Below are 25,681 nucleotides of genomic sequence, written 5' to 3' on the forward strand. Positions count from 1 at the left end.
ATTGCTTTTATAAGGCTCTTCAGATGTTTACAGCAAAACATTTTTTCCCAGTGATTGAATTTTTCAAAGTACTAAAATACCACGGAGAAATATGTTCCCCACCAGCTTTATGGCTCCCTGGATGCATTCTATACAAACCTTGTATCTGCCTGGACACAAACACTCCATTGCAAAAAGATATCTTGCCATTTTAACAAGCTGTACTGCTTTGAAAGGATCCGCTGCATCACCAGTGGGAATGCCAGCGCCTGCAGGGCGATACTTCTTTAAGGCTACTATTTGATTAAAGCAGACCTCAGTAATTTGTTCCTGACTCTCACACACCCTTACTTTATTAAAGGTGTTTTACATATGTGGAGGAGATTACTACCACTCCTATTTTCTCCACTGCTTGGCTTTAATGGATGGTGAGGAATATAATATTTATTAAGCCTAAGCAGGGGAGGACATAATAGCAGAATTGTCCTTTATAACCTATTTTACACAGCTGTAAAATAAACCTCGCTAAAGCAGGTGTAATTATCCAGGAATATCGAGGAAAGAGAGTGCTCTGTCTGCTTCAAATGTTTGGAGGACTTAACTGCTGGTTATACACATACTTTAAGAAATTGAGTGCAGCAGTAACAATATTGATCTTGGGTCAGTACTATTTTTAACTCTATTAAGAGCTGAAGTGCATTGTGTGCCATAACTGCTGTTAGTAGCAATCATATCATGTTAACTGTGCTCTCTGTATGGTGCTAACTGTGTGAGCCTCCAGGAGAGAGACTCCTTACAGCAACATTTATACTCACAGAGTTATCTTTACTCACTAACTTTGAAGAGTTCCTCTGCATTACTCTGATGACACCCTGCAGCTGACTGCCAGGCCACCAGTCAGTTCTGCTGGTGGTCACTAAGCTCTGATGTCAGGGAATACCATCATTCCTTACTGCTCAGTTCTCTGTGTCTTTATATTTGCTTATGGCCCGAGAGGGTTTATGCTTCCTGCCTGGAACCCAAGGGCAGTGAGTGGTGTGAACCCAGCCTGGTTTTGCCTGAGGTTAGGAGCACAGACTTTTCACCCAGCATAAGCACAGCTGACATTTAGATAGCTCCCTGGACTAGGGAGACAGCTGGAGAAAAGCCTTTCCTGGTAGCACATCAGCAGGTTTAGCAGGCAGGTGGAGTTGTTCAGGTGCAAAATGGGGACACAGGCATGTGTGCTGTTCTGGGGGAAGCGTGGTCCCACTGGTCACAGCTACCTGGAAGCATTTATATAGTTTTGTGAGGTTTGTGATAGGCAAAAATGGAATCTTCCTAATGAGCTCTGTTTCAAATTATTGGTTAGATTACCAAGTGCTGCAATCTGGGGAGTGGATGATGAAAATTATTTAAAAGCATGTTGTATATTTTTATTACAGTGAGTGGGACATGAAAGAGATTTGCCTTAGAGTGGAGGCACAGAGGGCCTTTTGGCAGTACACAGCTTTGCCTGACAGTTCTTAAGCACACACATACATGGCTCCAGCTTCAGCCAAGCCTGCCTGTGACAGCACACCTCACCCTGTGGAGAGCTGGGGCGGTGGCTTCTGTGGGCAGTGCCAGCTCATCCTGCCTGTTCTGCAGTAAAGACCTGCTGGAAGCTCCCAGACACAGGTAGCAGCAGGCAGCATAGCACTGGGCTTGAGATGTTACACTCCCAGCTCGGTGCCCCAGGTGCAGCTCGTGTGATGGACCTGAAGGTGATGCTCGCTGGTGGCAGTGGTGTTTGGCCAGGAGCTGGTGGCAGTGCTGCCTGAGGGCAGGACAGAGCAGGTGTGACAGGCACATGGACTGCATGTCTGCATGCAGGGCGCTGCTGCTCTCCAGCCAGCTCGGGCTGCCTGTGCTGGTGGGCTGACAGTTCTGTTAACAGAGCTTGGACACCATCACCCTGTTCCTCTTTGACCTCATCACACCCAGCCTGTGTTTCCTCACTTTTCTCATGCTTAATTTTAGTCTTTATTGTGCTGCTGCTTGGATAGTTTTGGGTTTCTGCTTCTTGTGTGATTTCTCTTCTTGGTGGCAGTCACTGTCTCAAAGGAAAAAAAGGGAAAGATTTTGTAGCAAGGACCTAATGCAGCCTTGCAAGAAACTGATACTCCAGCAGGACTTGAAAAGCCATCCCTGCCTTCCCCCTTCCTTCCTGATTTCTTCCTCCTGTTGTCCTATTTATTTATTTTTTTCACAAATGAACATTGTGGAAATGATTTGGACTGAAGTTATTACATTAATTATCCAAGCTGACATTTTTTCAGTGTGTGAAAGGACAGGGTGGTATGTAAAGTAGATGCACTAAGAACACCTACAGTATGACAACAAGTAGCAGGGTAATTGCTGAAAATGAAGTCTTTTCTGCTATCCCTTCCCTCCAACATCTGTTGTTCCATATGGAGTCATAAATATTTGCAACAAAATAGTTGAAGAAATAATCTCAACATTAATAGGGAGAAGCTGAATCCGCCAAGAAAATCGAAGAATCTTTTTTTCCCCTTTTCTTGGCAAGTTCTTCCTTCCCATCCTCATCTGACAGTTTAAAATCACAGTAGAGGAATGGTCAGGCTACAGTGAGGCTTCAAAATCACCACAAAAACCCTCCACCTTTGTGAATATTAATAGGAGAGTTAGCTGAGAAAAAATGAAGAGCCTCTTGATAGTGGCCACCAGGAGGGTTTTGTTGATTTTGTTTCATTGTCTTGCTGCCTTCCACACCACAGTGATTTTATTCCTCACCTTTTCTTCAGTAGCTCACATTCTCACTTTCCTCTGCTGTCAGCAGAAGCAATGCTTCTCGTCGGCGTGAGGAATGACAAGCTCCTATGACTAGGTGAAAGTAACTAGTTACTTCAGTTGCCACGTGGAGCATGCAGATCAGGAGCACTTAAACTGTTGCAGAGATTAAGGAGCAGCTTGGAGCACAGAACAACCTTTGATGGCTTGGAATCCAGCTTAGCAAAACCAGCCTGAGGAGCAGCTCACAGTAGAAGGCAGGAGTAATAATAATATCAGAGAGAGACTCAAAAGAGTAAATAATGGCTGTGCACAGGAAGTGCAGCACTCATGGAGGCTTTGTGTGGAGTTATTAGTGGCCTCTACTGCACTTCAGGTTCTCCACAGTGAACAGAATTGAATCAGGTGACAGTAGTTGTATTTGCTTTCCTTAATCTGTGCGTGTTGAACTCCAGAGTGAAGCTCCCTGCAGTGCATCACCTCTGTTCTGATGGTTCTCCTTTCTGTCCTGCAAGCCTTGCAGCTCATCTAACTTGAGTCCTCTCTGTCTTTTCCCCCCACCAAGTGTTGAATTAATGAAATATTTTCAGGTGTTTTGCCGTGGGTGCCACGTGACCATCGGTGTATAGTGTAAACACCACGTTATAAATAGGTGTAATTTTCTGTTATTAATGAGAGCACATTGATGAAAATGTCAAAGCTGTATAATTATGCACCTCTTGATAAAGAGTGCACAGATAAAGGCAATTTGTAAACTGTAATTTCAGTCTTTTCTTAGGCAATTTATATTTCCCTGAGTTTTGCCTCCTTCTCCTATTCAAACCCTAAGTGCCTGTCTTGCAAGGTCCCTCAAGAAAGCAGCCCCCATCACTCCAGGGAACAGATCCCCAGAAGGTGCTGAATGCACTGCTTGCATGCTTTGCTTTCCCCTTTTTTCCTGGTCCACAAACTCAGTTTCTCCCGAGACAACACATTGCTCTAGGTCCAACAGGCCTGAGCTGTGTTTAAAAACAAGGAAAAGATTATTAAACACTCTTCAGGACAAAATCAACTGAGTTCAGAGTGCATGGAGGAGAGCCAGCTGGGGCACGGACACCATGGGCAGAAGAGAGTTGCTGTTGCTGTCTCAGGATAGTTTCCAAAAGCTTTTGAGGCCACCTGCAGATGTAGATCTAATGATTAGGTACTATTTTTAAAGTGAAATGTCTTTCTGGCAAGGCTCAGCAGTTAGAGATGCTGTCTGCTATCAAATTGTGTCAGTCTCTGGAAGACGAAATCAAGTCTGCTTGCGAGCTAGTGCAGTGGATTACTCAGCTGCACCCTGACGGCGTTCATTGACCCTGCTCATTCAGGGGCTGTCATTAAGAAAAGCAGCAGTGACTGTAGCTGTGGCCCCACAATCACAAGGTTAAAGCAGTACAGTTCTGTCTGATTGGAGCCAGGTTAGGCAGAGGTGTCTTTTTCTCACTGATGGGCAGAAGTGCTCAGCTCCTGGCAGGGAAGCAATGAGTGAGGGAGAAGGAGGCAGGCAGAGGTGTATGGAGGATTTTCAGAGTTACTAAGACCCTGAGGACAAACAGCCCTGCCCTGAGACACCTGAGGGGCAAAACGTTTGAAATAAACGATGCTGCAGGTGACAGGGCTTAATTCTTAGTGTGAAAGAAGAACATTCTACTAGTTTCTAGTTCAACAACACAGAAGTTGCCAAGGTTTGAGACTAAAATAAGGAATCTCTTGGTTTTGGAAAATGCTCTTTGCACTGAAGATTCAGAATTTGGTACTGATTGTGTCCATGCTTGGGCCCCGCTGCTGTGAAGCCAGCGTATGGCTGGGAGTGAACTCCTACCACTCTACAGGAGTAAAGGTCTGTAAGACCTTTGGGCAAGAAATGCTGTGTCACATGAAAATACATCTTGTTTTCAGGGGTGAGCAGCATGGGCAGCCCAGGCAAATCCTCTGGTTTATTTTATCAGAAGTAAGAAAGGTCTATCAGAGTATCTGGGCTGTTCTTTTGTAACTGCAGACCATTAAATGGAATCCCCATGGCTCAGAGCTGAAGCTCAAAGAATGGCAATTGTGACAAACCATTAGGTTTCTAAATGGTATGTCACAGGCAAGGAAAAGGAATGACCCAGCTGCCATAGGTCTAAAACCATCTTCCTAATGCTGGCAGCAGGCTCTCTGAGATCAGGTGCCTTGGTTAGTAACTAACAGATTAGTAAGAATAAATTGTTTCTCTCTTCTCCATATGCCACCTATTTATTTTGTTCATGAGTTATGCTCTGTGAGCTGCTGGAGGTGAATAATGCTCCAGGGAAAGTTCTGAAGTGTCTCTGAAGAAATAACCTGGTCATCTAACCTAGTGTTAGGTAAGATGTCAACTGTAGCTTTACTATTTCTGCCTTCTGAGAGGGATGTGACATGTCAGGTGCATGAGATATGTGGGTGATGCCTTCTGAAAGCAGAGAAACCAGCTGGCAACTACAGCTGCCTGTTGGTATGGGCCATGCACCGTCACACAGGGAGCACTTGGTGGTTCGCACTTCTTGGTTCTGGTGTTCCCAGTGCTGCATTTAGTCCCTACCTTGATGCTTCCTTTTCCAATCCCTATTTCTGCAACTTAGGCAGAAGACAGAGAGTGAAACACTTCAGTGTACTGAATGAAGAACGAGAAACTTCCTAGCAGTTTCCTTGTGCTGTCCCAGGATAATACCCCACTCACTGGTGGTATTTGCTGTGTGCTTCTTTTCCCTGCAATGTGATTCTTGTTTTCATCTATTCACCTGCACACCAGCTAGAAATTAAAAGACTGCACTCCAAAGGGGTTCCTGAATGCCACTGTGAAGTGTGGCAGGTGTAGCAAAAGAGCTTGATAAAAGTAGTGCCCACTTTGCTTGAATCAAGAGAAAGGTAGTTTGTGTCCTTGGTTGGGTCAGAGCTGCCCTAGCGTTGTTTCTTGCCTATTCTGTTGTACTGCTTCTGTGAGTGCAGCTCTTAGCATTTATATTTTTAGTGTTCTTTAAAATGAAAATGCTTAAATCAACATATTTTTGTCCTTCTTCCATTAAAGAGCTGCATTTGATACAATCCACAGCAAATGCTTCCAACACATGCCACTTTTAATTGCTTTACCAATTACGATTTCTCAAGTCTAGCTAATAAATTCCTGCCGAGCTGTACTTGCTCAGAATGTGGGCAAGACGTAGACACCATTCAGATGTGAAGACCTATTACAAGATTGAAATAGATTTCTAATGCATTTACCATTCATCTTTGCAGAGTGTGATTTCAATCAGAGGAAAAAAAATGATGAATGGTTTGACAGTTTCCACCCATATAGGCTAAAACATAATATGCTGCTTCTAGTTTTCAGCTGTTACAGACTTTAACATGCAATGTGACCTTGGTCTGCAAAGCATGTTTGGTTAGCACAAAAACTTAATCATAAGAAGTCATAAGTAGAATCCTTCTTCTTTACTGCCCTTTTTCTGGGACTTGGAAATTTATTGCTTCTGGGACAGGTAGGATATGAACAATGGGCCAAATAGAGTCCAGGGTTATCTCATCTGTGTGAAAACTGCTGCTGAAAATCGATGTGACCTCTGCTACACTGTCATCCCAATTCCCACCCTCTGTGTCCTATTTGTCTTTTGGTAGAAGCTTAGATCTGTGTGCTGTCTCTATGTGTCTCTCTTGGGCCAGATTATCAAAATGAATCATTGCCTGCATACCTCTTATATTTCTATTTATTTTCCTGGTGTTGACTAGGTCTGATGAAATATGATTCTTTTTGCATTTGATCCTCACTGCAGCAAGCAGCACCTAATTTAGCTGTGTCTCTCTCTTTAAAGAAGAGTAATACTATTTTGAAACTTCAATCTGCTGTACAGTAACATTACAAACCATAGCCCATGCAGCCTCTCTTCACAGTCAATAGTAATTTTCCTTTCAGCCAATTTAGTGGTATTACTTTCATCTCCAAAGGGGAGGGATTTCTAGGGAGCTTAAAGCAGCTCTAGTTTTGTTATGCATACTTCATGTATTACTTTCTTCTTCAAATGCCACTTCTGGTTAGATTTTCTCTGTGACTCCACAGCTCAGGTGTGACTTCTGTGCAACAACTGATCAGTTTATTTTTAAACCTCTGCTCGTGAGATCAGCTATTTGAGTATGAAAAATGGTGTGTCTGACTCAGCAAGAACTCCGAGCCCAGAACACGCCACCAGAGTTGTGTGCTTTTTAAAATGGATCAGTTGAATCACATGGACACAGCTCAGAAATGGTAACTACAGAGATGGGTGGTGGTTACTGCCTGTGGTTGTTATCGGTCCTGAGGAACCATTATGGAGATGCTCCACTTAATGAACTCACACAGTGCAGACCAAATACTCCCTGAACAGAGATCTCAAAGAATGCTGGAGAACTGCTCTCCTGCTTCTCTGTCAGTAGGTGTGGTTTGGAAACACAGCAAAACGTGCTCAGTGGCTGCTGCTGGAGTTTGTAGCAGTGGATAATAGCACTGCTGTGATTTAATTCATGGCTGTCAGATGCTGAGTTGTGTTGGTTTTTTCTAAGTAACAGAGGAGGGAGATGGAGGCCTTTGGAATATGGTATGGACTAATTGTCACTCTGGGCTGGAACATGAGCAGGACACTTGACAAATGAAACCGTCAGCGCTGGCGGTGCAGTTGCCTCTCGAAAGCACAGGCATTGTGAACCTGTGGTCAATATATTAGTTGCAAGCTTTAACAAAAGCCATTGCTGAGATGATGCTCTTCATGATTTCTGCAAGTGCAGGGACAACATATAGAGACTGGATTAGAGACTCTGTTCCCTGGGAAGATTACACAGATACTTTCTAATATTTCACAGAAATGGGCAGAGTTTGGCTTTGAAGGCTGCTAGGGTTTAATCTGGGCTTTTTTCCAGCAATTAACTTGATGGTTAATATGAATATGTAGGGAATATGGGAGTCTGAGAGGAGGAGATACATTTACTAAGCCAAAACACGTTTAAATGACCCTGTTAAAAATGTGACTCCATAGGTGAGAGTGCTGATTCATCACCAAATGAAAAGGAGTTGAGGAATAACCACTACTGTTGTTTCTGGATGCACATTCCTACTGCCTGTGCACAGCTTGAGCTGTAAGAAGATGATCTATTGGAAACGAGGAGTGAAGGGGAAGCAGCCAGGGCCCAATTTTACAGTTTGTAAGAGCTGCATCAATCTCTTCCTGTGCAGTAAATCACAGGAGAGAGGCTGGAGCCGAGGCGCCTGTTCCACGGCCGCTCCTCTGACCCCTGCCACCCACCCTGCTCTCTCTAAACCTTGGGCAGAGATCACTCAGCAAGGCACTTTTGGCTGCTGCCTGGGACTAGAAAGGCTGACAGTAGCAAGGTACTTGTTAAGGCGCTGACACTTCACTGACAACATGGAGTTGGTGCTAGCTAAGCAGGAGGGAATGACTCAGTGGAGATCATTTACTGCTGAGTGCGGGAAGGGTAACGTTAGAGGAATAAAGAGCTGTGATACACGTCTTGATTAGAATGTTGTCAAGGTTATAGCCACCAAAACTGCACATCACAGAGAGGCAAACATGATAGAATGAAGAGAGTTCATTCAGGTTTAATGAACTGCATAATGCTGTTGTAATCCTCTGGTGTAATTCTGTGGGATTTGAGCTGGAAGGGTGTGTTACAGCTGTGGTACTGTCTTCAGGGTATTTGTTACTGTGACTGACCTCAGTGGCAGCCACGGCTGCCCGAAGACTGAAGCAGTGTCAGTTGTGTAATGCACTTGTACTTCGACTTGCAGGTAAACACAGTGCTAGTCTCTAGAAATTACATTGATCTATCTCTCCAATGCTTTCTGATGTTGCTTTTAAACCTATCTTTACAGAAGAGGTCCAAATTGCCATTCCAATAATGAAACCAACCTTAGATAAAGTCCAACTGGCTGGACAGGCCTTGCCTCCTGGATTTCCGGCGCCATTTCTTTTTGCTGATGGTCTTTCATCAGTAGAAACACTATTAACCAACATCCAGGTAAATTATTCTCTCTAGGGCCAGTTGTGATAGATAAAATGTGTTTCTTTCTCAGTCTCTTTAAAAAACTTTCAGAAACTATTTTGTGTCTGCAATTCTCATTTCTTTAATGTAATGCTTTGGTTTCCCCTATCTGGCATTATTGATCTTGAAAGGGTTTAACACCTTGTCTATTTGACTTAATAGTTGGCAGTCATGGTCATATTAAAATTCACCAGTCTCATTATTTCTCCTTCACTTCTCCCTGCAGTTGACTGAGGTCAGCAATGACATGGCATTCTGTTTGTAATACACCACATCAGCAGGGTGAATTAGCAAAGCCTACACTGAATGACTCCCTGCCACCAGATTGCTCATATATAACATCCAGCTGCTTCAAAGGCCCAGTCCTGGTTCAGGTCTCTAGGTTCCTCCCTTTAATTTCTTTTTGTTTTCCTAGAGGGTGTGAAAGAAACAAGTGGATGACTTTTGTCACTGCTGCAACAGAATGGTGTTCTCAGGTCCTACATTTGTCTGTGTTTTAGGGCCTGCTGAAAGTGGCTGTGGACAATGCAAGAGTCCAGGAAAAGCAGATACAGCAGGAAAAGAAAGAGTTAAAGATGGAACTTTCTAGAGAGAGAGAACTCAGAGAGAGCTTGGAGAGGCAACTTACAGCTGAGCTGCAAAGCAGAGGTGAGTGAATGAAAAATGAAGTTTAGATATCTATTAAATGTATAACCCTTTGGCATTTCCAGCTGGAGCTGCTGAGGGCTTGGAGTTAACTGACATTCAGAGCTCAGTGTAATGGCAGCAGTGGCCTGGCACTGGTAATGAAACATTTAAATTTAATCAAAACAGAAGGAAGAACTTTGCTGTAAGCAGACAGAACACTGACTGAAGGATTATTTCCTGGAGGGCAACTGGCCACAGAGAGCTTTGGCAGGTTGTGTAGAGGAGAGCTGATGGGTGTGGTGGCTTTCAGGTGCGTTATTAGCACTCTGCCTCTCTATTCCCAGCCCAAGTTCTTCATTTGACAGCTTTAATTTCTTTTCTGCTCTTATCCTCCCAGCACTCAGGATCAGTCTTACTGTGAGAAAGAGGGTGTGGCTGGAATTTGGGTATTCAGGTGATTGATCTTTTTCATTCCTAGCCCCCATTTCTGTGGGTTAGGTGCTAGGCAGCTGCTTTTGCTTGTAGAGAATTTTAGTGCAACAAAATAGACAAACTACAAGAAATTGTCTACTCAAGTACAAGATCTGAAGCTACCTACCCTAGATAACTTCTGTTCATTGTTGTTCCATCAGGAGAGGGAGATACAAGAGCACTCCCCATCTGGGGCCTCGGCAGACAAAGCCATGACTGTTTAGAGGCTTTGATACTAGCAGGCAATTAAGTTGGTAAATGTGAATTTTGTGCTGTGGTGCTGCAAAGGAGGCAGTGGTCCTTTGAAAATTCCAAGCTGCAGCTGAAGGAGAGGAAGAGCACTTTCTGTGCCAAAAGCTGCTTCTAGATTACATCCATGAAATCAGAAAGATAAAACTAGATAAGACTGAAAATGTAGCTGCCAAGTGCTGTCTTCCAGTGCATTCTGAACTGAAATCAGATGTGTAGAGCAGAGTGTCTGTGGCACCAAAGAGGCAGCAAAGAAGGGCATGTCCAAGTTGGGAAGGGCCAGTAAATGCTGCTGAAGTTGTTCCGATGCTGTGGGTGTTGCACCACCCCAGTCAGGTCTGGGTGAGAGGCTGCATTTCCACAACCCCAAACTTACTTCTCTGTGAGCAGACAGCACACAACACACAGCCTGTGTCACAGAGGCAACAAAACCTTAAAGCCACTTGCAGGCTTTGTTGGCTCCTGGCTCTAAAGAGCAGTTCCCCAATGATCAGTATCCTCAGGGCTGTCTTTCAGGTCATGGCCACATGCACACCTTTATTATTACAGAAAGTCAGAGAGAGGCTGCTCCACGTGGGCTGCTCATTTGCTCAAGTAACATAGTAGAGGAGTGGTGAGGGAAGACCATAACCAGTGTGTTTGGATTGTTAGCACAGATCTAGAGGAGGGGGCAATAAAATTCTCAGCATGTAGGGGAAAGGTTAGAATGCAGAGTGAGAGATTTAATTTTGAGGATGTACATTGCTGCTGCTGCTAGAGATTAGTTGAAGCCAATGATCTGCTCCACCAGACTCTGTGGCATAAATTCCAGCCACAGTTCCACATCGGTGAAGATTGTGTAGCGTGGACCACCAGGCTGGCTCTCGGGAGACCGAAACTCAGGGAGCTCTTCCAGGTTGAGAATAAGCTTTAAGATCTTCAACCAGGTCTAAAGCCCTTGCAGATGGTTCATTGTTTTGCTACAGGACATGCCTTGGAGTGAGTTTGTCTTTTGTTTAGGCCAGATTGGTGCCCGATTGTAGATGCTGTCCTGGCACCAGAACTGGGCCACTGAACACAGACTCCTTTGCTGTCGCCATCATACACTGACCATGCTCTAACAGCCATTGTCACTGTCCCTTTCCATTTCAGCAACAATTCAGAAACGCTTGAAGAAAGAAAAAAAGGCAAAGAGAAAATTGCAGGAAGCTTTGGAATTTGAATCCAAGAGAAGAGAACAAGTGGAACAGGCACTGAAACAGGCCACATCAGGTGACGGTCTCAGGATGTTAAATGGTAATGTCTTAGTTGGCCTTCCACAGTCTAGCCTAAAATCATGTCTAACTGAGGGGAAAAATGTGTGATGCACAAAGTAAAGTCCAGAATAAAAACCCCACAGTCCTTCCCTGAAATAATTAGAAAGCTATTTCAGGCCACGTGCTCTGGGTCATGAATTAAAAAAAAATCATGCTGCAAGTGGAGAAAGAAAGAGAGCGAGAGAGAGAGAGAGAGAGAGCAAGCAGCTTACACAGGCATGACAGGAGATGCTGCATACATTACCAGAGAAATCTGTTACAGTGCCAGCTAAGACAATGTGAAATTTGGTTCCTGTAAGGTTCTCTGAACTCTTCTCTCCCAGCAGATTCATTTTTAGAACTGCTGAGCTCCCTTTCAAAAGCTGCCTGGCTGAAGTTTGCTCAGCCTTAAGACCTATTACATTTGTTTCATCTGTATCAGCTTTCAGAGCCGCTGAGGTTCTGAATGGTTCCCAGATACGCTTGTGGAACAAAAGTACATCAGTTAATCTCCTCAAAAGGATGATGATGGTTTGGGTGGTGGGAGGACTTGCCTTTCCTGCTTAATGTGATTGTGGCCAAAGTGTAAAGCTTGGGTTTGACTTTTTAAGATTGAACCTAGCTGAGCTTAGTTTCAGGGTCTATAGCTAGCATTTAGCCTCTGCCTCTCTACCCCAAAGTCTCCACAGAGGCTCATGAGTCACACTCGGGCTCAGCTGCAGTCTCCATGTGAACTTTGTGCTGCCTGCTTTGGGCCCTGCTAGCGACCGAGCCATCGTGACACAAGCAGACTGCAAAACCTGCCTGACCTGCTGAGTAAAAATGATGAGTTTAGCTTGTCTGGAGTTCTCAGTGGTGAGGACTACCCAGACTGTTTTTTAAAGTTAGGGCAGGCCTGTCTGTGTGAACTGCCATTGCTCCACTCAGCAGTGGACTGTGAGCTGTGATTTATCTGGAGCACCTACGAGACATAAACTCTGTAAGTAGGAGAGCAACATCTTTCAGAGGTATTCTCATCTGCTGGGTTTTATAGTCCAGCATATCACTGTAACCAGGAGCTGGCTGGCTCTGCTGATGCTCTGACAGTGAGCAGTGATGATTCAGGCATGGATATACAGCCTGCAGTTCCACTGTCATGAGGGACAGTGACCCAAGGGGAGAATGGGTGGACTGAGCCAGCAGGAGGCTTTTCCACCACCTCCACTGGGTCAGAAAAATGCCCACGTGTGATGCTGCAGGCACAGGCAGCTCCTAGAGAGGAATGTCCGAGTAAACCTGAAATCCTGAGGTCCTGCACCCACGTCCTGCCATCTCTGGTAAGCCCCAGCCACTGGCACACAGTTAGGAGCACTCAGCAGTTCTGGAAACCACAAATTAAAGGGAAGCAGCACACCAGCAATGTGATTAACAGAGCTCTGCATCTGCTGCTGTGGGCCTGCCTGCTAACCATTTGATTTGCAGGCACACTCAGGTAGTCATATATATGTTAGTGCCTGCAAGAAGCTGATATTTACATGCTAATCTGATTGCACATGCAAATCAGGTAGCTCATTAGCATCTTAATCCACAATTTAATTGCAGGTACAATTTTACGACAACAAAATGTGAGAGGCTATTCTGAATAGTTTTAATTCCACTCTGAGGCTCTGTCTCAGTGAACAGATGCTGTTATTAGTTACAGATGACTTTGTCATTTTACCTATGGACAGCACGGACTCCAGAAGGGCTGAAAAGAAAGAGCCCTTCTAGATCAATGGAGCAGTGCCCTCAACTGTCCTTCAGAACTGGAATCGGAGTAAGAGAAATCCTGTGGCAGAGCAGTCACTTGTCGTTTGATAAGGCAAAAAATGTATCCATGAAAATACTGCTTAATTGGTCATAAACATTTCTAGGGCTCTGCCAGCACAGATCACAGCTATTTAACTTACACATTACTCTTGCTACTCTTCTGTCCGTGGCCTGTATTCAAGGGGCTGCCCTGCTTTGACGTAAGAGTTTGGTTAGGCTGCAGGGTGACCTCCACGATAAAACCCAGCACTCCAACTCCAGTGGCCTGAGAAGCAGCAGAGCTTCACTAGGTGAGAAAGTCCAGAGCAGGCTCCTGTGCAGAGAAACTGCAAAACCATCCCCACAGCTCCCTCTCAGGTGTGGGGCTTTTCTTGCTCTAATCTCCAAGTGCTGTATTCGAAGGCAAACAGATGTTTCTCCAGGATCTGGAGTGCCATGGATTCAAATCACATGCTAATCCTTGCTGGCACAAGGCATCTGTTACCACAACACCCTGGGGCGTTGGAGCCCCCACCCTGAAGGACTCTGCATACAGAGATACTGTCGATGTGAGATTACATGGTTCAAAAGTGCACATCTCTAGGAGCTTTTCCCAACTTGGAAACAAGAGTCCAGTCCCTTTTGGAAAGGTCTCCTCAGCAATCTGGAGGTGCTTCAGACCCCCTCAGCTGTAGTCATGGTTTGGGTGATGCCTTGTGGCTCACGACATCCTGAGCTGAGCCTTCAGTGCAGTTAGCAGGGCCCATACCTGTAACACACACTGCTGCCAACTGATGCACACACCTGGGCTGGCATTTGGTGCTTTGCAGGTGTGTGGCTCGGAGAGTCAACGTTGTTAATATTGTCACAGTCTGAGTGCAACTTTTCCTTTGCATATGTCAGATGCCCTCACTCTCCCTGAGGATTCTGCAGACACAATCATCTCATGTGTTGGTTGTTATCTGATCGCCAGGCAAATGTGAGGCACGTTAAAAATAATTCACTGTGAGACCAGTAATGTTTGCACATCTTGGCTACAATTCCCTGCTGCAAATTCTATGAAGCCCAAATGTTTTATGCCAGACCTTGCAGCTTGGAGAGCACCCTCGTTTGCTATAAATATTTCTCTAAAGATGCATGAGAGAAGGACAAAGGGGACTGCATTAATCTTCAGTGTCACATCTTGCAGATGCTGGAATCCCAGAGATGGAAATAGAACACAACGGAACCCAACACGACAGTGCAGCGATGCAAGGTGCAGTATGTACCACATCCCATCACCTAGCTTGGCACTCTTAAAAAGTACATGAAATGCAGAAGAGTTGCTGTCTCTGTTTCTGTTTTCTTGCTGGTTCAGTTGGTTTTCATGTTCAGTGCTTTTGAAAGACCAGAAATTAAACTTGTTTCAGTTGAGATGTAGGAAACTCTTGTCCAGCTCTCAGATCTCTGTGCCTCGTGCAACAGTGATCTCACATAGGATGTATCTTGCTAGAACATTTTACCTCTCACCCTTACCTGCCTATCATGACCAGAGGTGTTTTCAGAGAACACAGAGTGTAGGTGGAGAAGGGAAGTCATGCTCATGTTAGAAGCAGTTACACAGTGCTGTTCTCCTCACTTTTCAGTGACTGCTTGCAGACAAGAGCGTCAGTGTGTTGTCTCAGTGCTTCCCAAAGGATAAGCAGCACGTTCTGGCTCGAGGCCTGGGAAGGGAGTGATGTGGCCATTGTCTAGGGGAGCTGAAAGGTTATCATCTCCAGTGCCTGTTTGAGAGGCACAGAAAATCTGTAATCCTTTGTGATAACTTTGGTTTGAGCAATTTGAAAACAGAAACTCTCTGGGTGTGGAGAAGGTCCAGGTTTGTAGTGTAGTTCTTCTGTAAAACAAACCTTTTTCTCCTTTCAGTCCTGTGCCATGTTCATGACCCCATTCAGTTCTGCACTGGCTGGAGGCAGCTGCCTGTTCCCATATAACTGCTTCTGTTTAGAGCCCTTCCATCCTTTCTACTGAATGGTGTAATGGTCAGGTGCCAAATGAACCTGTCTGGTAACTCAGGACCCTTCAGCAGAGCTGGCAGAGGGGCTGCAGGACAGCTTTAGGTACAAGCATCACTTGGAGCATTTCTCAACTGTTCAAGGCTTGACTTTGCATACCTCTGGTAGGCATCTGTCATCCATCTGTTATCTGTACACAAAAGCCTTCACATACTTTTGGTGCTGTCTCTTTCTGTGATTTTAGATTTGTATGCTCTGCATTATAAAGACTCTCAGCTTGATCACCCTGCAGGTGTATGCACACACAAGGTGGTGGGGGATGGATACACACATGAGTAGAGTTGTGCTCCCAATACTGCACCACCAAAATACTGGATAGGCACCTGGGACACGTGTTGAAATTCTCTGACCTTTCTGATCTATTTACGATACCTGCTGAGTGCTCAGTGCTCTCCCAGAAAGACTCTGAGTGCTCAGTGCTCTCCCAGAAAGACTCTGAGTGCTCAGTGCTCTCCCAGAAAGACTGAGATCTGGAAAGAACCTGGTAAAAAAAGGAAGTTAACTTCAGTTTTCAATTGAAGAATAGAAGTTACAGTTGGCTCAATTGGCTCCCACCAAGAATGATTATAAAGGACTGTGGGAAAAGCGATGCATAGCCACTTCCAACACCCCTCTGCTTGCTGGAAAGAAGTAAGAATTAATAACTTTCTGACACTCCCTGTAGTCTGCTGCCACACCAGGAAACCTCGTGATTTTATGATTTGCATTTCCAGTTAGGTCTTGGTGGTGGTGTTTGGTTTTTCCATCTGATTCCAACCACAGCATTGCTTAGTTTCAAGAGGTTTTGGATGGTGTCATTTTTGTTCAGGTTAAAAGCCTGAGCAAAGAGAGATCTGGAGCTGCACTGTGTTCAGTATCCCTGAGCTCGGTGCTCCTCTGTGTAAGCAGAGCACGACTTGTGCAGTAGGAGCGGTAAACCTGTCCTGTCCTGCTCGGTGGCAAAGCATCTCTTGTCCTCACCACAGCAATGAATGACTCCTGTGCTGGTTCCTGTGTGGTAATCCCCTTCACATGGACACATGCCGTGAGTTTAGCCAGGCCCTCCCAGCTGATAAAAAGGCTTCTGGAGAGCTCTCTGGAGAGCTTGTTCAGATTTCAAAGTGCTCCTGTCCTACAGCACCATTGCTTCCAGTTTTATTTCTGCTGATACTGTAATATCTTTCTGATTCTTTTCCTTTGAGAGCAGTTCTTGCACTCGACAGCTACTCTTGCCCTGCTGTCTCTAGCAATTGGAGCACACTCCTTCATTGCCCCTTTCATTTGCTGCCTTTGTTTTTTGCACCCTGGGAAGAGGAAGGGTCAAAACACGTGTCCCTAATACCAAGCTGTTTGCAAGCTTCCAAAATCTCTCTCTACTGCACAGAAAGAAAAGCTTCAGCATCAATGCAGACCTTTCTTCTTCTGTTGTCAGTAGCTCTGCTAGACAGAAATCTATCATTCACACAGTGCCTTCCCTTTGAAATTCAATTAGTTTCACTGCCACTACCTCCTTAAGAGGGTTTAAAGGCAATTTACAAAAATACTGCAGGGCCACCCTTCACAGGCATTAAGTCAGATCATATTTTATGCTTATTTCTTTAAATTATTTTATTAACACAAGCTGTTCATATTCTGGGATTCTGAGCTGCATTATCAATCTTTCCTGTTCAGTTGACTTCTCTTCTCTCTGCTCTATTAATTGAATGGAAATTCTGTGCAGACTTGGAACTTCTGAGAACTCTACGGTCCAGTACCTTCACCCTCTGCACACCTGATCTTGTAGCCCAGCACAGCTTGATCCAACAGAAGCTTTTTAGCTGACAGCATAGAAAGCAGATAGCTGCTGTACTCCCAAAGCCCCCCACACAGCTGAGTGGCACAGGAGAAGGTGCTGCCTGCACACAGATCCCCTTCTGGTCCTGCTTCCATAACTCACTTGTGGGCCAGCAAGATGTGCATCAAGCATTTCATCAGCCAATCTCCGTTTCACATAAAATAAACATACTGGGTGTCATTAAGTGCACCTTCAGATCAATGATTTTTGCAAATGACATTCAAGTACCATTGGAGTGGTGCATTTTTGCTGATAAAAGCAAATTAAATTAGCACAACTACAAGTGTGCTGATAAAACCCAAGCCCGAACAGCAGCACCATTAGCTAACAAAGTAATATTTTCTCTTTACTGCTTTCTGCCATTTAGTTATTATCCTATTGGAAATCTAATTATAATCCTTTTACTCCCTAGTCAAACTTCACAGTTTTTGCAAGCTTAGCACTGACAAGTGATTTCATTACATTTGATTGCCTGTGCCCAGATTGACTTAACTTCACTCCGAGACCTAAAAGCCCTCTCAGTTTCTCAGATTCCCTGTTTGCACATTACAGCAACAGCTCCTTTAATTAATTAGCATGAACAGCAGTAACATGAACTGCTGAACAGAAAATAACATCATTTTATGAGCACAGGGAGACTTCTCCTTTTGCATGTTTATACCTTAGTTAACTTTTGTATTACTATATTTCATTGTTAGGGGATATTGGAACAATCAGCAGAGCAATGTTATCTTAAAATTGTTAAAGATAGAGCTTACCCTAAGACTGGATGGTAACACTTTGCAACAATGGAAGACTCCTGAGTTGCAAGAAGGAAGAAGCAGCAGCCTAGGCAGGTGGACTTTCCTGAGGAGAAAACATGGTTCAGAGGAAACAAGCTGCCGTGCTGCCTGCAACAGGAGGCTGACCCAGGGCTGCTGCTGCTTTGGTTTGTGAAATAACCTGGCAGAGCCTTAGCACAAAAACTTCCAGTGATCACAAACAGCTTTTGCTTTCTATCCAAAGGGGAAGGGCTGCTGCAGTTTGGAGCATCTTCTGGTTCTCATTATTCAGAACACTGGACTGTGTTTTTCCAATATTCTGATATAAGCCCAGGCTGTGGTGAGAAGGGTGGAGGTGTGGGACAGGAACGAGAGGGGTGGTGTTTTTAAGAGACTTAACTCATTTGTTACCATATCAAATTATAGCTACACATCCTGCAGGCCACTGAAACCAGCCACTCCATGGCACTTCAGAACACACTGCAGTAAGGACAAATCCAGCATCTTTCAGCTGCAGTGCTATTGTCTTGGACTTTCTTGCACAGAAAAAAAACCCAACCAACAAACATTCAAGCCCTTACGGTTTTATGTAAGAGATTACCAGGACCTTGGGATTAGAAACCCTTGAGATTAAACAGAGGCCTGGTCCTTCCTTGTGAGCAAGCTCTTTGTTAGCTTCTTCCTTTCAGTCTTATGCCTTTTCTCTATCCTCCTGTCCAAGCCATGCTCTCTCTCCTGCTCTGGATGCTCTGGATTATTAATCCCCCAGTATTTCCCTTGTGCTGTGCCATGTAGCAGTGTTTCTAGAAACACTCCTCTCAGGTTTGTGTGCAATCACCGGGCTGGCACAGCCCTGTGGACTCTGAAAGCCCTCTCATTGCCTGCTGACACTGAGAAGAGGCCTCTCCAGTAACTGGCCATGAGCTTACTGCTCTGGCTGACTCAGGGCTCACCTGCTCCTGACACAAAGGCAGGCTGTCCTGCTGATCTTGGTCCCAGTGCTATTTCTGCTTCTGGTATGCAGCATTGTTCCGAGGATCGCCCTGTGAGCACCTGTGAGGGAGGAGACAGAGTTTGTGAAACAACAGGTGGGTAAAAGTTTCCCCAGCAGGCTGAGCGTGAAGGTCTGTACCTTTCTACTCTTACAGTGGGCTAAACCATTGATTCAATAATCCAGTGTCAGTGGGCTTGACTGTTTCCTAAGCAGGAACCACTGTTATCTCCCTGTCTGCTCAAACTGACAGTGGCAATCCAGCATCTGCAGTTTGCATTCAGTGAGCACAGCCCTGCCCTTGGCCGTTGTGACTTGTTAGAATCCAGTTTTCTGCACAAGTTTCTAATGTGGATGTGGAAATACCTGACAAAGCACACTCAGTAGACCAAAGCACAAGTCAGGGAGAAAGCAAAAAGCAACAGCACCATGAGTGGGCAGCACTGAAGGTTGGGGTGTCCCAGTCCTGCCTGTTGTGGGAGTGGGACCTACAGGGAGAGGTCTGAGCCCATCCCCCTGGAAGGAGACTCACAGCCTGTCTTAGACACCAGAGGCTGCACATCTTCAGGGGTGGAAGAGAGGCAAGAGAAAAGAGCGAGGGATTAAAAGACAGCCATCAAACTTCATTAGCACTGCTGCTGTCAGAAGCAGCATTTATTGTCCCCATTCTCCTGAGTCTAGAGGGAACTATGCCCTGTTCATGGTGTGTTTTATGTTTCTTCTTTCACTGCTCAGTTTGGAAAATATTTACAGGTAGATGAAAGGGAAAGGTGTGGCTGGACAACGAATAAACAAGCCAAGAGTCAGTGCTGCTGCTGTTGTCACTCAGCCTGTGTCCAGCTCTCTCCTGGTATCCTGAGAGTCCCTCAAGCAGGAGTTGTAAAAGGCCTCTGAGAGCATGCAGGTTTAGCTCCTGGCTGCCCTCTTTTCTCCATGTCTCTGACCACAGAGACAGAGCCACATCTTGGCTCTACTCAACCTTTATTTTAGGAGCTCTTCCAGCTCCTTCATCTCAATGGGCAGAGAGAGGTTTGGTTTCAGCTCTGCTGCCCAGAGTGTCTGGGACCTGGAGTGCAGGAATTTTTTAAATTACAGGAATCCTTCACAGTTCCTGATACAACAAATTTATCCTGGCTTTCCCATTGTGTAGCAGAGCCCAAATTTCCTTCCTCCAGTGCCTTTCTCCCCCAGTTTGGTGTGCAAGCATTACCTGAACATCCCCACGCAGTGGCTGTGCTGGCTCACCCGAGGCTGCGTGGCGTCACTCCCCTTCCTGGGCTGGGTTTGCCACCAGCATTCCTGGGGGTCACACGTGGACCTTTGGGGGTACAGTACTTGAATGGAAATACAGCTGAGTTTCTGACTTCAAGATACTCCAATGAGAGGCTCACAAAGGTTCCAGGAAATTGAGATGTGTTCAACACACTGACAAAAAGAAAACAGAAGAAAAAGGTGACTGAAGTTGCAGAGGACAACTGCTGCTTCTGGGCCTGGCCTTTGCGCACGTGAAAATCCTGAAAGAAACAGACAAGCAATGAGACTGTGCTGAAAGAGAATCAGGCAGTGAACATACACCATGGACTAAGGGCTCAGGCAGACAAACACCATCCTGAGGGAAAACTGCAATTATTATCCCAGGCTGTGGCTCACAGAAGCTGTGAGATCTTTACTTGTCTTAAACACTGTGAAGGGGGGAGAAAAAAAAATCCTTTCTAAATGTCTTGCTTATTAAGCCAGTCATGCATTTCACTGTAGGCTGTAAAGCAGTATAACATGCACAGGGGGCTCATAAGCATATTTTAGTGTTAGGGAATATCATTTATACAGTTTTTATATTGTCAATATTACCCCTAGAGAATGAGATTATGCTTTAAACTACTGTAAAGCTAGGCTTTTGCTCACCTTTGGATAATTTCATTTTTTAATAGAATGAAGCCCACATAAATGAATATTTGATTAAGGGATAAACCTAATAAAAGAATACATTTATAGCAGGCAGATTTATTCAGATCTTTGCTGTAGAATACAGCAAAATGCTGTAAAACGCTCTGTGGCTTGCAGTCAGCTGCGCTGGGGGGCTGGAGAATGCTCTTCAGGAAGATGGATTTGACAGCCTGGCTTTGTCTTTGGTGTCTGAGTGCTAGCACAGATGCTCCAAACACTTTAATTCCTCATAGGTGGTTGCTGCGTGACGTTGTTAATGCCATGGAGTTGGGTTTATTGCACAGCAACAACAAAAAAGGTGTTCTGATTTCTGGAGAATAATGAGAGCTTGACAAAATGGAAATGCTTGACCATACACTTCCTGTTTACTGATCACTAATATCTCCTGGGTGGCTGCACTGTGCTTGAGCTTTGGCATTTACTTCCTCTATTTTACAGGTATTCCAGATCCCTCTCTTGAACTTCCCTTGAGAAATAAAGGGAATAGGAAGGAAAAATGAAAGTTATTTCGAAGCTGACAGTCACTCCATCAGCCTGCAGTGCCCTCGGTGCCCACCTCTTACCTTGGCTTGAAAAAACACTTTTTAAAATACCAAGAATTTAAAAAGCTTAAGGTTACTGATCCTTACTGATCCCATTTTTGATAAATAGCTCATCTATTGAATGCTCAGCAAGATTGCTCCCCTCCTTTTGCAGAGTCCCTGTCACCAAGTGCAGCTCCTTCAGCACACAGTACCTGCTCGTTCCAGTGCTGCTGCCTCCCTCTGTACAGATGCCGAGCAGCAAACCTACCAGAGGTGCCACTGACACCCAGTAGCCAATTAGAGAGCAAGTCATGGGCCTCCTTTCTGCTGGCTCCCATTGATATTACATGGACTGAGTCACCCAGCACTTCTGTGAGCCCCCTCTGGTGCAGGGCAGTCGGGTGGGCATTGGGTGCCCAGGGCCTGTGCTGCCGTGGCTGGTCCGTGCAGAGCGCAGACCCGCTGTGGCGCTGCCTCACAGGAGCACAACTGCAGCCTTCTGCAGTAACTATGAAGACTACTCCTAGGATTTTCTGAGGGCAGCCAAGCCTGCAGACTCTGGCAGTGGCTACCTTTTCCAGAAGCCCAGTTTCCATAGGCAGCCTGCAAGTAGAAGCAGCCATGTGCAATTTTGTACTAATCAGAAGGCAAAAAAGGAAAACCAGTCCAGTGTCTGCACTGCTGCTCACCCCCTAAACAGGCTTTAGCATCTGTAGGACAGTAAGGTTCATCAGCCAAAGGGGTGAAGCTGATTTTAGTCTCCCCTTTGGAGGTTCCCATGCTCCCTGCTGTGCCTCCAGGACGTTCTGTTCCTGGCTTTTCTGATCTTTATTCATGTTTACATCCAAAATACATATTAAATCATCTCTGTTTGGAGAGTCTGAGCCTCCCTAAAACCATGAAACATTCAATTACTAATTAGCTGTTTCCTGTTCCTAATGAAGTGAACATGTCTGATTTGGATTAAAATTCAGCTACCACTCTCCTCTGTTTATGGTTCCAGATGTTTTTGTTTCATCTAGGAGGTTACTTTGACAGCTACTGCTAAATGATAAATCACTCATATTATAGCTGAAATGCATTTTGAAATTGAAATGTGGCAAACTTGGAGATTGCTCCAAGGAGCGGTGTCAGTTGGCAGGTCAATACTTGTTCCTTCCTTACAAGTGTTTGGTATTGGCATATGCAAAGCAGGAGGGGAGATGTCAACATTATACAAAATGCTTCTCACTATTATCATTTTGCTATCATCTTCCAGATCAGTGTGTGTGTGGGCCTAGCTGCCTGCAGCCCTGAGTCACTGGATAACGAAGGAGAATGTGGAATATGGACTCCTGTTAGCTTTTGTTCCTGTGGGCATTTTAGTTAGTTAGTTATTTTGTTGTTGCTGTTGCTCTCTGGGTTTAAAGTTGCTTAATGTGAACAATCACAAGCCGCAGTATGTGAAGGCATTAAAGGACTTCCTGCTTCTTTCCATAAAGAAAGAAAATAATGCAGTGTGGCTGTTCCTGAATGAAAGAACTCACTTCCAAGAACAGACACTGATTTCCTGCTGTTGCATGTTCGAATGCAGTGCCATGCGGTGCCATGCAGTGCCATGCGGTGCCATGCAGTGCTGGTTTAACGCCTCCACTGGCAGGCTCTGTGCACGCAGTCACGCTCAGTTCCTGGGCCCATCTTACAGAGGCATGCAATACAACAAAAGACAGAAAAAAGGAGGAAAGTGGGTGTTTAGTTAAAAGCAAATGCCAGGTAAAAGTGTTTACAGCCTCTGCATAGCAGATGCTGGCTGGCAGGCACTGTTAGGGACAAGACTGGTGGGTGTTTAGCCCAGCCCCAGGTGCCCCACTGTGTTGGAAGGTGGTCAGTGTGCTGGGACCAGCACATTCCTCTGCATAATGTTCACCTCTTGAGGGCTCTGTCATCAGGGGCCTCTTTTTCCCCATGTAAAATGTCCTCACACGATGGATAGTTTGTATCTCTCCTAGATCTGATCATTTGGCTCGGGGAACACAAAAAAAGGCCACAAACTAGTAAGGAAATGCAGCTAAGCTTCAATTAATGATCAACTTATGCAGCTGACCTTTCCCCCCCTCTTTTTCCCCCCCTCTAGAAAACAGAACATACATCAAACCCACCATCATGTACTGAAGGGAGCACATAATGGCTGAAAAATGTACAATGACCACTATTTGAAGACTTCTGTAGTTCCTGACAAACGACCCTTCCAACCTTTGATGCCTTCAGTACTGTGTGAAGAGAAGGATTTGTAGCATGAAACTTGAAGGACGATTCCAAGCAGGTCACTGCTGCAGCACCGCAACTGCCGCGCTAGGGAAGCCTGAGACTTGGGACAAGCTTACCGTACCAAACCGAGCCTCTTGCAACAGATCATTTCTAGGCCCCCGGAGATAGGAAGGAGTTTTAGTATTTTTAAGCACATTGCAGGAATTCTTCCCCTCCCCCTGCCCCGGCCCCTGCCCGAAAGGCCTTCTTTTTGTTTTGTTTTCTAAGGAGGTAGCTATTACTGTACGGCAATGGCACAATGATTTCAAGCCCCCGAGGCCCTCACTGGCTGTCCATCAAACCAGTCCAGTCTACCACTGAAACTGTTCAAGATGGAGCTGTTTCGATTGTGTTTATAAATGAAGCTTTGTTTACTGAAGCAGATACTCAATATATATTACCTTTTAAAGAAGAAGTGTGTGTACATTTTTTAAAAGAATGATGTAAAAATTGTCCTTTCCTTAGATGACCAACTCAGAAGTGTGAGCTACTCCCTGACAGCTGAGGTCACACCAGGATTCCAATCGATGCTTTTTTTTTATGCTCAGCTTGGCTTCTGGTCTTTTAAGATGAAAACAAGATGAATATGCAGTAGTGTAGGTAATGGAAACTTCTCCGTCTGGTTTCTCTGTTGTACCATATTAAGTTAAAGTACACATTCTTTGTTAAAGATGTTCTTGCTAAAAATACAGTATTAAACATTTTTTGTTTGACTTTGGAAAGCCCTTTTTTTTTTTTTCATGATGATTATTTCTTGTTGGGACTGTGAATTCCCACAGCTGCTGTACTGCTGCAAAACAATACTTTGCACTACTGAAAATACTTGAAGAACTGATTAATAAAGAGGGTGGGTTGGTATCAAACATTTTCCTAATTATTTTATATTCCAAATTGTGAGCTGTGCAAGTCAGACCTTCCTTCCTCAACACAGGTGGCCAAAAGCTGGTCTGAGTCAGTTGGCATTCAGTCATCGCCTGCTGGTGCTTTGCTTTCAGTCGTGGGTCAGAGGCACGATGCCTGTGTGCTTACAAACTCAGACATCCTTATGTTTACACACACAGACTCTGAATTAACTCACTTAAAAGCAAAAACCCCTTAAACAGCTCTGTGGGGAGTAGCTGCCCTGTGACTCTGTGTGATGCCTCACAGTGTGCTTTGTAACAGCAGAGTAGGATCACCTGGGTTCTCATTCCTAACAAATCTTTTAGCTTACCCAGGTGTCAGTTCAAGGCATGTTGGCCTCTCTTTTGCAGGTGATCAGACTAATCATCAGAACAGCCTCACAGTGCACAAACAGGGTTTACTCCACTTGGTTTTCATAGCAAGAGCTGTGATCACTGCATTCACCACACTGCCACTGATCAAGCAATCAAAGAGGGAATGACCCAAAGAAACAGGCCACTGGGAATCGCCAAGGCCTCCTGCCCTTTACACAAAAGCTGGTGTGTCAGCAAGCACTGCAGCACCTGAATTTAAACTCTGCCCTTGGCTGTTTGTTAATTTTAGTTGTCATTCCATTGGGATTGTGCAGTGAGGGCTGGACCTCTGTTCTAAGTCTTGTAAAAAGGACTGGAAGCAGCCCTTGGGCTGGTGCCTCATTGTGACTGGCCCAGCACTGGTGTCACTGCTGTCTGGTGCAGATTTTGGAGCCATCTCTGGTGAGGTACCCAGTGTCAGGCAGTTTAGAGACTACAGTAACAGAATATTACAGGCTGTGCAGTTGCAGTATTTTTGCAGTTTTCTTTAGTCTCCCTAAAAGCTATTTTAGGGTTTCCCTCCTCAGTGGCTGATCTACATTTCCTAAGGCTACACTGATAGTAGGCTGATGAGCAGATCATTGATTTCTAACTATTCCCAGAATAGTTTTAAATGTCAAAGTACTGGCAAAGGAGATTTAGGAAACTGATAAACTTCAGAGACAGCTTTGTTAAGTCTTTACTGTGTAGCTCCTGATAAATAGACAATCCAAGACTCTGAGGTTTTTATGTGCCAGCTTGGAAGTGACACTTTCTGTTGGAGAAATGCAGGAAAGCAACAGATTTGGCTAACTGTAACCAGGCCAGAGGCACACCTTGCAGCACTGGTTTCCCAGGACATCCA

The 25,681-nt window shown here is 45.0% G+C and overlaps 1 protein-coding gene across 2 annotated transcripts in view; it reads left to right on the forward strand.

Moving 5' to 3' along the window:
- Positions 1-24,294, forward strand: part of DACH2 (dachshund family transcription factor 2) — a 265,668-nt gene extending 241,374 nt beyond the window's left edge. The window contains exons 8-12 of one of the 2 annotated variants that reach the window (XM_068157673.1): positions 8,651-8,796; positions 9,321-9,468; positions 11,299-11,418; positions 14,398-14,463; positions 23,409-24,294. In XM_068157673.1, the coding sequence (XP_068013774.1) occupies positions 8,651-8,796; positions 9,321-9,468; positions 11,299-11,418; positions 14,398-14,463; positions 23,409-23,446 (518 nt within the window). In that variant the 3' untranslated portion in view covers positions 23,447-24,294. Of the gene's footprint in view, positions 1-8,650; positions 8,797-9,320; positions 9,469-11,298; positions 11,443-14,397; positions 14,464-23,408 lie in introns of both variants that reach the window. The other variant, XM_068157672.1, reaches the window with a different exon arrangement.
- The last annotated feature ends 1,387 nt before the right edge of the window (positions 24,295-25,681 follow it).

The sequence above is a fragment of the Melanerpes formicivorus genome, unplaced genomic scaffold (genome assembly GCF_026170545.1).
Source record: "Melanerpes formicivorus ecotype bairdi unplaced genomic scaffold, bMelFor1.0.p_v2 SCAF_37, whole genome shotgun sequence".
Taxonomy (NCBI): Eukaryota; Metazoa; Chordata; class Aves; order Piciformes; family Picidae; genus Melanerpes; species Melanerpes formicivorus.